Source organism: Melitaea cinxia, chromosome 14 (genome assembly GCF_905220565.1).
Source record: "Melitaea cinxia chromosome 14, ilMelCinx1.1, whole genome shotgun sequence".
Taxonomy (NCBI): domain Eukaryota; kingdom Metazoa; phylum Arthropoda; class Insecta; order Lepidoptera; family Nymphalidae; genus Melitaea; species Melitaea cinxia.
In genome coordinates, this window is record NC_059407.1 from 5,709,095 (window position 1) to 5,723,331 (window position 14,237).

At 31.9% G+C, this 14,237-nt stretch overlaps 1 protein-coding gene across 1 annotated transcript in view; it reads left to right on the forward strand.

The window, feature by feature from the left end:
- The first annotated feature begins 4,471 nt into the window (after positions 1-4,471).
- LOC123659870 (collagen alpha-1(XVIII) chain-like) overlaps positions 4,472-14,237 on the forward strand; it is a 63,998-nt gene continuing 54,232 nt past the window's right edge. Inside the window, exons 1-3 of the mRNA XM_045595035.1 lie at positions 4,472-4,488; positions 4,769-4,848; positions 8,513-9,060. Coding sequence (XP_045450991.1) covers positions 4,472-4,488; positions 4,769-4,848; positions 8,513-9,060 — 645 coding nt within the window. The remainder of the gene's footprint in view (positions 4,489-4,768; positions 4,849-8,512; positions 9,061-14,237) is intronic.

Genomic DNA, 14,237 nt, shown 5'->3' on the forward strand with positions numbered 1-14,237 from the left:
TTATATTTTACAATTGATTAATTTTTTATATATTTTGCTACGTAACAATTGTTTTATATTATAAATAATTATTTATTTAACTTAAGATTTCTCTTCATATTCTTTGATAAAAAGTCGGTGAAGATATCAAAGATTTTATCATTACTTCATTCGTTAAATAGCTCATTCGCTAAAACTTGACTCACACTTCCGAATAATTTGTAAGTTATTGTTGTGAAACAATATTTAGCGCGAACTAGGTTAAACTGAAATCATGTAAATTTGATGATCAGTAGATTTTTTGACGAGACCATTTCCTCAATATATCATTTAAGCCATTTTTTTACCAATGGTATCCATCGTTATCAGGCGGCTATAAGACTAATGAGAGAGCTTTACGTACTCTCTGGGGCATGGTGCAAAATACCATAAGAACCAGACCGTAAACAAATTATGTTTCATAAATCACAAAATCGAACTTACAACCGTCACTTTTAAATTGAATTTTCACCCCTTCCAAAATATATACCATAATCAATATTTTTAGGCCACCATACGTCCAAATGACAATAGGCAGGATAACTCCTTTGCCTATGTGTGTATCCGTCACATTCAATTTGCTTCGTATCCATTGCGCATATTTAGTTGAAATTTGATATTCGTATAAACGACTGGATGTCTGGGTGTGATGACCTGGTATGTCGTCATGTAGCGTTTTTGAATCAATTCAAGATATTTGTAATTTTAGGCCCCTTCTTTTTGATTGTGTTATATGAAAAAAAAAAGAAAAAAAAACAAATAATAAAATCAATAAAAAGCGTTTTAAATACTACACTTATTATCTCCATACTATAAAAGTTTTATTTTTCAAAAGCGCTATTCTAAACTACTATTCCGATTCGAAAAATTCGATGTATAAGATAGTCTATCTATCTGGAAAGATAAATCATTATATGTTACAAAATATGAAAAATCGACGCGTAGAACTAAAACCCTAGGCATAAATGTGCGTGATGTCCCGCGGGCCGTCTACTATCAAATAGAAAGACTTATTATTACAATTAATTATTCCTGCATGCGATTAAGAATTATTCAAAAAAATCAATAAATATTCGATGCGGTTATTTATAGCCTATATTTTTATTCCAGGGATATAAGTTATTTCCAAAATGTATTTTTATTGTGTATAGCACCCTAGAAACTTTAAAGATATAATCAGACTAAGCCTGTGATTTTTATTTTAAAGGTTGTGTAAATATACAAAAAAAAAATGTTTTCACTTTGTTTCATATAATTCTCTTTCTCTATATGCCAATAAACTTTACAAAGAAGCAAGAGCACAAATACTACTACAAACTAGCATTTAATAAGCTGTTAGCTACACTCTGTCAATAGCAAATCAAACTTGTTTCGTAATACTTACAACTAAATTCCATTTCAATGTCGCAACACAACAAAGACCCAAATTGAAAACTAAGTTAAAATACACACGATTAAAACAACAAACAGTGTTATTTACAACTAAATTACATTATATCGTTTCGAAACTTCTTAACCATAATCGAAACGTACAAGCTCACATCAGACGTTGAAATGGACCGCTGTCAAACCTTCTTCAACGTTTGCTTTGATGGATTGGTACAAGCTTATGACTTTTGTTCTCATCCCGTAATTAATTCCGACTGTTTCTAGATGGTTTTAATTAATTGTAGGAAGGAATTATTGGACCACCACATTGTTTTCGATGTTTGGAATTCGTTGTATATTTGATAATTATTGGTTTATTGCAATACCTCTATAATTTCATTTTAATAAATATAAAACATTTTTTTTATCGATAACATCAATGAAATTATATCGATTGTGTTATTTTGTCAGACAGAAAATTACCACCGGTTTTTTAAGAACCCTTATCGCAGAATATTTCATTTTCTGCATTCGTGCATATTTTATTTATCTTGTTTATAATATTTCGGAACAAGAAATTTGTATCAAGTGTGTTTATATGTGTACAATTCATCGTAAATTTGTAATCATGCTACGTGTACATAACTATTTTACTTCAGTTTTTTTTTTCATTCTACAGTAATTATTATTAAATGGTTGGTTGCTGACCATATAATGTTACATGCCCATATAACTTAAATTTCTTTTTTTTAACAACTAGGTCAGCTAACCTGGTGGTAAACGATTAACGTAGCTGATAGACGCCTGCGACACCAAAAGCATCACAAAAGCGTTGGCGACCGTATCCCCGAAACTCCCCAGGAGCTCCGGCTACCATACTCACTATAAGAATACAACACTGCTTGTGAGCAGTATTATTTATTTATTTATTTATTTTAAACTTTATTGTACACCAAACAAATAAAATAAGCAAAGCAACATTAGCAATAATTTGTAGAAAAAAAAAATGTACAAAAGGCGGCCTTATTGCTTAAGAGCAATCTCTTCCAGGCAACCTTATTTATCTGTGTCTGTCCTGCGTATTTGCTGTGTAGTTGCGGTTACTGTGTGGTTACGGCAGTAAAAAATATAGGCACGCCTCTCTTCCCGTAGGTGTCGTATGAGGCGACTAAGGGATTACACAGTTCCTCTAAAAAGCCGACCGATGGCGGGTTAACCGTCAAACAGCTGGCTTTCAAATACATAGCCAAAGACGGGCAGCAGCGTCTGCGGTGCGACAAAGTCAGCTCTACGGTCACCAACCCCAGCGTGGTGACTATGGGCAAAACACATGAGTTTGCACCATAATGTCTGGCGCGAACTTGTGGAAGCCTATGTACAGCAGTGGACTGTGATAGGCTGAAATGATGATGAATGATGATGTTGATATATAAGCATTCCTGTTGTATAAATTTTCCTCTTAAATTAACTTAACATTTAAAGTACGTTTAACACGGTTTAACTAAAAAATCTATGGACAGCACCACAACACAAAATCCTGTTTAGGATTTAAAGCCAAAAAAAAAATCACGGACGTCGATCCTGATTAGAAAGTCTTATTAAACAAGGTCTAAATCAAGCAAAACTTTTGAAAACATGATTTTCACCAACATTTAAAAATAATTCCATAGTTGTTCAGTATTCTAACTTACAAGGGAACAACTCCAAGAGGGTGAAACAGAAATCCTGTGAGCATTTTCCCCACATAAGGCGAAAATACAATGTTGAACAATCATAAAACAATAACCCACCAAATTTTTGTAGTCGCTAGAATATAAAAAAAGCTTATGTCAAGAAATTGACCTTCAATGAATGACGACGACGATGCTTACTAAAATAAAAATGACTTTTGTTATGTTAATAAATTGTAATAAAAGCAATGAGTACGGTCATTGACGATTTCATTACATGGCTATTTTCTTCGAAAATAAGGCTTCATTCACGGCTGTTACGTCTCTGTTGCTTAATTTCCTTTCATAAAAGTCTATTTCAGCGCTCATGACCTTTACTTTCTTGACTAAGCTAATTCAAATCAATTTATATGAAATTGACTTTGATCGTCGCTCTCATAAAATTTTACACATAAAATCATAATTTGTATAATTTTAATGCTATTTGGAAGCAATGAAATATAATATTTATTGTTATGGAGTAATTCTTGATTCTCGATATCATAATAATTGTACTCAATATATTTAATTCAAAAATTAATATTATAACTATTATACTAAACATGAGAATATAAACACATAACAATTATTTGTGTTATTAAGTTGAAAATTTGTTACTTTATTCCTAAGAACAACAGAATTCGCTTCGTACAATGTAAAAAAATTCTTGATTTGTTAATAAAAAGTTTCTTTTACCAAAACTTTACACAATTTTTCGCAAAAAGGTATAAACATAAACTAGTGTTATTATTATTGATAAGAATAAATACATTATTGCAGTATTTATAGAATAAAGCAACGTATATTTTTACCAATAAAACATGTTTAACTATAACGTAACAGTTTCGAATTACACAATCAGAATAACTTCGAAAGTACACCCAATCGAATTTTCCCACCCTGCGAAAGCTCCTGTAGCAAAACAAAAGAATAAACGACTTACGTTCAATGAATCAAAACTGCAGTCCACTCGGACTCACGAATTCACATCAATTAAATCTCACTTCATCTCGCCGTTCCCGAATATGATCTGAATTGCAGATCGACACTTCTTTCAACTCGGTACACGGAATAAATGGATCTGATTGAAGATTCATCTGGTCAATTGGCCGTAAAAATCTTGCTTGATTATTCTTTAGTAGTTTATTTCTATATCTTCTTTAACAGTCTATAAATTAAATTGAATTTAGTAATAACTTAGTTATACTTAACATAGAAACTGCAATACTTAACATAAAAAATTGCACCTTATTTTTTGTATTCATCTATTTATACTACATACATAATACACATTAAACATATTTTAAGATAGTTAGACTATGTGGGCGATGGGCGGACTTATGGCAATTTAGCCATTTCTTCCAGATAATCAAATTATGGGTTGTAATAACCTGTAAACATTTAAATACTGGACAAAGACTATGTCACCTTATATGTGTAAATAATTTTTCAATTAAAAATTTTATCAATATTAAGTAGTTTTACTAATAATAAATAGTAAGTTATATTTTTACTATATAATATATAATTTTTGGTTGGTATGTTATTCCACTGCTAATTAATGGAGTATACAATGGCATCTCAGTGTTAGTCTATTATTACACCGGTAAACTTTTTCGACTCACTCAGAACTGCTTACACGATATTTATATTTATATTTCTTATTATTTCAGGTACATCTGGTTAGCAGTTGTATTGTCTTCTACAATATGTTCAGCCAGCGATGGTATCTTTGGATCGAAATATCCGAACGGTAAGTTAAATATCATATTTTTCTTTTTTCTTTTCATTTAAAATAAATAACATAGTAACATATTATTATCTTAAGCTCAAATAATCACAACTGTGTACTGCTTTAACTTACAGTATTTGAATATTTTAAAAATAGATCTATTATTTTTATTTTTAAATAGTTTTTTTTTTAATTTAATAAAATAATTTATATTTAATGATAACTATTACTGCGAGCGGTAATTCTTTAAATATATAAACTAAAAAAAAGCAAGAAACGAAATATAAACCATCATTACCATCCATTATTTAATTTAAACGTAAACATTTACTCGCCTCAAGTTTTTAAAAAGTTTAAAATATTTATAATAAAAACTGTAATAAAGTAAACAGCCGAACCACGGGTGGTAACTGGTAATGTTTCGAATTTGTCGACTGGCGCTAAAACGGGTTATTGTCTACTGCGTTCGTGTAGTCAGTAAAAATGTACGCCGTAAAAATAAAAGAGGGCGGGAATTTTTGAGTCTACTGACAAAAATATACGAGGAAATTTTAACATACACAGTCATCACAAATGTATATTTATGTATGTATACTTTGTTGATTTTAAAAATTTTCAACAATTTGTTAAATTTAATGAACGGTGTTAACTGAGTTATCATAGTACTATTATTGTTTATACAATTCATATTTTGACAAAGATGTTACCGTAGCCGTTGACGGTACTGAAGAATGGGCAAATAGAGAGGCTAAAGCCAAAAAAAATCGTGTATAAATTATACTAGGTTTCATTTGACTAGCCCATTGGCGCAGTTTATAGTGACCCTGTATTCTGCTCCAGGGGTTGTGGGTTCGATTCCCGCCTGAGTGTGGATGTATTATTTGTATTTATTTATATATGTATTATTTGTATGTTTATTTATCAAAAAAATATTTAGCTTTATCAGCCGCCTGTTACCGAAATATAGCATTGGGTTGTTTACCGTAGGAACAGACGACCGTGTGTATGTGCGGTGTATGTTACAAGATATTTATTTATTAGGTAAAACTTAAAATCGCGCAGTCATTCTACAATCACTTTGTCTAAATAAATTTATTTCATCATTGTTATTAATAATAAATTGAATGCTAGTAATATTTATAGTCAGTAAAAGACAAATAAATATATCATAACTTGATGAATATAAAAATAATATCTTGAAATTGATAATAATGTAAAAGTTTTATTATTGTAAAACCACTACTCTGCAATCGTGCTGCGATAAAAGACTAATAAGCGAGCAATATTTACAAAAATTGTGTTGTCAAATATTTTGAAATTTTTCGTTATTCTGTTTCTAGTACGAATTATGATGTGATATATTAAAAGGATTTCATGAATCAAACTTTTTTGTTTATAAATTTTATTTTGTATCAAATCGTCATGACTACATCGGCACGCGATGACGCGTTGGCGCAACGGCCACAACACTGATTTGTGGCTGTTGCGCTGGCGGTTGCGGGTTTGATCCCTGCACATGACAAACATTTGTATTGGCCATGCAGATGTTTGCCGTAGTCTAAGTGTTTATGCAGTCCTTGTGGGTCTCCCCACCGTGCCCCGGAGAGCACGTTAAGCCTTCCGTCCCTGTTCTTATCATGCACACCTGATAGCGATCGTTACTCATAGTAGTACTATGAGTAACTCATAGTAGTACTATGAGTAACTCACAGTAGTACTATGAGTAACGATCCGCATTGGAGCAGCGTGGTGGATCTTTCCCTTACATGGAGAAAGAGGCCTATGTCCAGCAGTGGGATATTACAGGCCGAAGCGTACATCAGCACGTGTTAGAGAAATTTCTGGATTCCGTATTAAAATTCCAAACCACAATTGAACATTCACAGTCGGAATCTACACAAAAATACTGTATACATTTTAAAATAACTATCATTAGAATCGTCATTGTAGCGAATATAAAATATTTAATTGCGAGATATTACGTACGTAGCAAGCCATCACCCGTAGCACAATATGTTGCATTCAATACGACAGAGAACGCATCGAATCACATCATATATTGTGACAGTACAAATAAAATGTTCTGCAAGTCGCATTATATGAGTTATTTCCAACTCAGCGACTTTACAATGAACTGTTTTCTTTTCTCTATACGACATATACATAATTTATGTTCCCAGCGAGTACATATAATATAACAATACTTTTCACAATAAAATGCTAATAAGATTTTGTTGTCATGCTCATAATATATAAATGTATGTATATAAATGTTTATCTACACTAATGTTGTAACATTCTACTTATGTTTCCAATACTTGACTTATAATTACTACTGTTATAGCGCAGACAACAAAACACTCAATTTAAGCAATTTCACATGATGGTATAATATCCACATCGATATCCTAAAATCTCATTATAACATCGCGCGCATGCGCGCAGCTGCGCTCTCATTGGTTAGATTTTAATGGCGGCAAAATCACTGTGACAATACACGTACGCGTGAATTTAATTTAATAAATTAAAAGTTAAAAATGGATAGCGACGATGATATTTGTACGCCTCCGGATATTCTAGAATTGGCAACAAAATTAACTCACAATCTTTTGCCAGAAAAATCTAGAAAATTATATGAAAATTAACATTAACTTTCAGAATTGTACCATCCAAAATTTGAACAATTATTATAAATAAACTATTGTCAGCTTTTACTCTTGTTGTTTGATTAATTGCATTAGTGAAGATAAAGTAGTGTATGCAACTGCATATAACACGGGTATTAAAACACTCGTTACTATTATGAAACTCGCTGCGCTCGTTTCATAAACTCACACTCGTGTTTTAATACCCTTCATTATATGACAGTTGCATAAACTACTAATATGTTTGTTTATAAATTACATACATACGCAAACGCCTTATTATATGTTTAAGCAAACGCCTGTAGAAAACTTATAGCACATAGCATTGTAGAGAAAAATAGCGAAGAAATTAAAAGAAAATATTGTAAGCCATACCCGAATTACTTCTTAATTACTGTTAGTTTCATATATGTAATTTAATAGTATGGATAGGTAACTATTTTATGATTATATGTAGTTTGTTACTTTAGATGTAAAATTACTAATACTGAAAAAATGTATGGCTAGAGCTGTCCAAGTAGAGGCGCGAGGTTTATCTAGTTGTCTCGTAACGACAAAACCTGACCATTAGACGCCAGTGTGGCTTTAAGCACGTCCCTACACTGGACCGCATTTTGCTAACAGCACTTTTACAAAGCGAGTGACGAGCTAATTGTCAACGCTTAAAAACACACCAGATTAGAAGTGTTTTATTTTTTGGGGCTTTTAAGTCGTAATATTTTTGAAGTTTCTTTTGCTTCTTATTACTTAATTTTGTTTTCATATTTTCACTATTATTATTTTTTTGATATAATATATTTGAACGTCATTTTAGTTAAATAAAGTTTGTTATTTCAGTATTCGCTTAATAATTTCATAACACGTTTAATAAATTCTGTAAGACACAACAAACTGCAATAAAACGAAGTTGTAAAGTGACCTGGTTGTAACTATAAAATTTCCGTAAGCTAGTTAAGAAATTAACACACTACAAACAAAACTAAACTAAAAGAAGCGTCGTTGAGTACCCATAAAATAAAGATACGTTTATCGCTTTCCAGATATTCCGGAATACGACTTGCTGCACGCCATTGGAGTTCCGTTCAGCAATCCAAAGACTCAGTATTTCGACGAAGGCCTCGATGGGTTCCCTGCGTATGGACTCAAACCGGGCTCCGATATTAAATCACCGTATAGGCTTTTCATGCCAGAGAAATTGTACGCTGAATTTTCAATAACAGCTACAGTCCGGCCGGCAAACAAAGATGGTGGATTTCTCTTTTCCGTCGTTAACCCTTTAGAAACTGTCGTCCAATTGGGCGTCCAATTAATACCTTCTGGTCCGGGACTGACAAATATCTCTCTCCTATACACGGATGCTAATATTTACGCTTTGAGTCAAACTATTGCTTCGTTTGTAGTTCCGTCGTTTGCTAAAAAATGGAGTCGTTTTGCATTGAAAGTAACGACCACTAATGTAACGTTGTTTCTGAATTGTCAAGAATTTGATACAATTGTCGTTAAGAGAAATCCACCAGAGCTGGTATTTGATTCTGCTTCAACGTTATATGTTGGACAAGCGGGGCCATTAATTAGAGGAGCGTTCCATGTAAGTATAATTGAAAACATGGTTTTTATTAGTTTTATAAATTATGTTATCTGACGAGAAATTTAATATCGAATGTATTAATGTATTACAATGCAGCCGACGTATCTTGCATCGGTCTAGTCTGACCGCAACCAGATTGCAAAGAGAGAATTAAAGCCACATACGGGCATAGATTAATGTCAGACATCTAAATGTCTCTATAATGGTAAAGTCGTAAATAATTGAATCTCAACATTTTCTAATAAAATTGATTGGTGCTGAGATATAATGTAACGTCAATTTATAGATTCTTGTCCACAAATCGTCTGTCAATTTATCGATCGTAAATGGTATTCTAGTCAATTACAGATTTATCTTTTCCTACCTTCGTATTGTTGGAAAGCTTTATTTTTATAACAAACGTTAAAATATGGCAGGACGTATAAAACCAATGTCGTTTAAGAAACAAGTAAATTGTCTATCCGATATCCGGTACTACTTTGAAACTTTTCTATTAAGTGCGAGTTAGAACTTGGAATTGGAAAAAGAGTATTTTTCCTTCCACCAACTACTTTATGTGATTAGGTGATAACTTAAGAGTTGTGAACAGAACTAAATCAAACTAGTTTGCTTTTATTTCATTATCGATCAGCTTAACAAAAGTTAATTACAGTCCTTATTATCTTCGTCGTCATACATTTATATTAAAACTCGTTGTACCCACGACTTCGTAGGCGTTAAATTTAACAAAAAAAAATCGTTCAGTTCGTATAGTTGTAAAATACTAAATTTCTAAAATAAAAGTAGCCTAAGTTACTCCTTACTACCTCGACTATCTTCCAGGGAAAGTCCCGTGATCGGTCCAGATCTTTCAGAGATTAGCCGGAACAGACAGACAGACAGATAGACAAATATTGTAAGAAATGTTATTTTGGTATTTGTACCGTGTATATATCTATATGCATTTAGTAAAAAGCGGTTTTAATGTAAATAAATAATAAATAAATAAATATTATATAACATACACACACGGTCGTCTGTTCCTATGGTAAGCAACTTAATGCTTGTATTACAGGTAACAGCCGACTGTTATAACATTATTTTTATAAACATACATAGAAATAATACATATATAAATAGAAATATTATATTACACCCAGACTCGGGCGTTTATTTTAACATTGTAAATAGACACTCCAATTTTATTTATTTGTATAGATGAAGAAGCTCTCTAAGTACTTTGACATAAATTAAGATATTTGAAGTATTAACCTACTAAAAGTTTTATTATTGATTCGGTCATTTCATCAATTTCGTTTGAAAATTTAAAGAAATAAAACTAATTTAACCAATTTTGGATATTTAAGATTTAATATTAGATTAGATCTTATAGTTTTACATATTTAAGTTTTTAAAACGAGGGGAAGATAACTTAGCAAAACTTAAACGGACTCAGAATAGAGTCTGTTTAAGTATCTTTAATTATTAAAGCTTAACAATAATCACCTAAACTCGTGTTCAAAATTAACGGAACAAATTACTTAGCTAAAAACAAATTTATTCAGTTTGCGTAAAAAATAACAATAAAACAGTGAGGCATACAGAAGCCCAATGAGATATTTGTTAGACAAGTAAGCAAATAGACCCATTAAACTATTTCTCGTACAATAAAGAGCTCAGATAACGACACCATCAATCATAGTAGTAATGCAAATATTCCTTTATTTCAAAGTGTGTGTTCAAAGCTTGTTATAAAGGGCTTCGAGTACGACATTTTATCACACGCTTTTGTAGACAAAGACTTTGTGATAAATAAACACAATTTTATCGTAAAGACGAGTAACAATCCTCATAAACGAATTAATATTGACTAGCCCGTTGGCGCAGTTTGTAGTGGCCCTGCTTTCTGCTCCGAGGGTTGTGGGTTCGATTCCCACCCCGAGTCTGGGTGTAATATAAATATTTATTTATATATTTATATATGTATTATTTATAAGTATGTTTATCGAAAAAAAAAATATGTAGCTATATACCAGTCGGCTGTTACCTATAACACAAGCATTAAGTAGCTTACTTTAGGAACAGACGACCGTGTGTGTATTGTGTAAATATTTATTATTATTATTTATTAATATTCAGAAACTGGTTTAAGCGAAGTATTTAACAGAGATGCTTTAAGTTTTTATAACACGGGAAAAAATATCATTTGCTTGGTGTTAAAATTTTCTAAATGGTAACAGATTTTTTTGCAAGTACAAATATTAATAGTTTATTCATATTATAACTAGTTTTTATTACTTAATTTCAATAAAATGATTTCATAACAAATATACATTTTGATCATCATTATTGGCCTTAGTCCGTCTATTGGAGACGATTTAGACAGTGTCAGACAGACACTGTGTCGCTTAGGACACTCTTCAGGAAAACGCAGAGTTACCTAAGCTCTGCGCCACCCTCTCGACCTCACTGGCTGACCCGGGAATGATGAGTCGATACATGTGGAGCCAGTTCGGCTGCAGGAGTCTTTCGCATTTTAAAGCTATGCCACGAATGCTTGACGAAGACCACATTCCGAGTTTCAAATGAAGTTTTCCCGTCCAGGACCCTGATAATTTTCAGCCAGGTTTATCCCTTGGTCGCCTTTTAGGACCCCCACGGGAAGAAAGGTGGTGGTGCTATTCTACTCGTCCGACACCACACGGCATACATACATTTGCATAGAATCATATTTATTATACAGATTGTAATTGCCTCGTTGATCGTACTGTTTTATTAAAGATAGTAAAAGCATTTTATTTGTTATATGTATATATGAAATACAAAAGGATAATTGAAATATTACGCTTTTGAAATTTTCTAACTAATGAGACACAAAGCTGATTAAATGCAATGGGAAGCCTGGGTAATGTAATATTTCCTCAATTGCAAAATGTTTTGATTCGTATAATATTAATAAGAATATAATCATAATAATCATAAACTCACGAAGAGTTTAATGATTGGATTTTTCCGCATACCGAGTTCTGTTTGTATTTTTAATATTTGAGATACTATAGTCAGCTTGTACCACAATAGCGAGATAATATTTAAAAAGACACAGTAAAAAACTTCAAAACGTAAACAAAGTATCGTTACTTTTTTCATTCATTTTTTCATTCATTCGCCATCCTTTTTTTTTGAATCATTAAACTTAGTATAAAATACCTTTGAGACTGAGTTTCGCTTCAATGTTTTCGCCAAATACTGTCGAAGATTCTAAAGTGATCGGTATCTAGACTTATAAATAAAAACCCTGAAGCCTTGCCATAATAATGTTAGCGCAGTTTGTAACCATGCTTTTTGCTCCGGGTGTCGTGGGTTCGATTGCCACCCCCAATATATATTTATTTTCATGTAGTACTAGCAGCTGTGCCCGCAACTTAGTCCACCTGGAATTATTGTGCATTTCGCAGAGATACAAAATAAATAAATTTCTAAAATAGAAGTAGCCTGTTACTTCTTATTACATCAGTTATCTGCTAGTAAAAGTCTCGTCAAAATCGGGCCAGCCGTTTCAGAGATTAGTCGGAACAAACAGACAGACAGACAAAAATTGTAAAAAAAATGTTATTTTGGTATATATAACGTGTATAAATCCATATGCATTTAGTAAAAAGCGGTTATTTTAATATTACAAACAGACACTCCAATTTTATTTATTTGTATAGATGTATATGTATGTTCATCGAAAAAAAAAATGTAGCTATACCAGTCAGCCGTTACCTATAACATAAGCATTAAGTTGCTTACTTTAGGAACAGACGACAGTGTATGTGTGTTGTAGATATTTATTTATTTATTATTATACCTACTTCTAGAATCTTTGTAGCGAATAAACATTTTTAAGTTTTTCAATGACATCAAACTTTTTATAGTGTAAAATATAACAGTACAAATAATAAACATATCAACTGTTCATTTTCTATAAATAAAACAAGACTGAGTGACTAATTAAACGTTTCTATTGGTCTCAATGGAATACATTTGATTACCATTTCTAATCGCGACTTACTTAAGCGAAGATGTCCTGAGTCAGTTGTTTTTCTTCGCCATCTATGGACGTTCCAGTTAGCTTAACTTTGCAGAACTTCCGAGTAACGAGGTCGAGTTTGCATATCACATCCTGCAGTTTATGTTTCACTCCCAAATTGCATCAGATAACTTTGTCAACTCAATTTCCTGTAACATATAACGTTTAAGTATTAATCGCTTCTTTGTATTAACAATTTTATCTATGACCGTATTAAGACTACATACAATTGTTTATTTGTGAATAGTCGACCCAACAAAGCACGCTACTTGTATTGTTTTGTACCTTAAAATATTAAGCAATAGTGTGGTATCATATTCTGTTGGTATTTAGTTATACATAAATACTTTATAAACAATTATAAATATTTTACGTATTTTTTTTTACGTTACCAACCTGACTCTACAAGAGACTTAAAAAATTAAATTTCGTAGAAAAAAAACTACAATTTTTAAAATATTTCGTGTTTTGATTAAAAGACAAAAGCTTATTTTCATAACTATACCGGAACTCACAATGCACTTTATGTATGTATCCCTTTAAAAATATTTAGTGAAGCTTGAAATGGCGTTTGATCTTTACCATATAATAAAATAACACTTTAACCTCGTATGCTTCATGTTATCATCACATTGCGCCCTAAGTTCAAGTGCCTCAGACCATTTCCTAGCCAAAGCTCTTTATAAGCAAATGAAGATTAACATTGAAGAGAATATTTTAGTAAGTCTTTTTTAGATTATCAAACGTACGATATTCTTGCTATAAAATATTTATACAGTTGAAACTATACACCGCAATTTCAAAAAGCCTGGAGCTAACATTCAGACGTAATAGAGCTAGAACAGTGGTAAGTTACGATCGATCTAACACAGGTAATCAAAGCTTAAATAATCGAAGTATAGACTTTATTTCGTTGCTGAGAAGGTTCAAAATATAAAGAACATTTTTATTAAATGGTTAACTTTGATTGTGTGTAATGCAACTTTACATTACCTGTTGTTAATATCTGTATTTACTTAGTAGTAAGTTGCCCATTGTATTTGCGCCAGCGGCTTGAATGTGATTAAAACAAGCAATACCCGTAGCAAGCACATTAAACGTATAATTTCTGTCTGATTCAACCTAT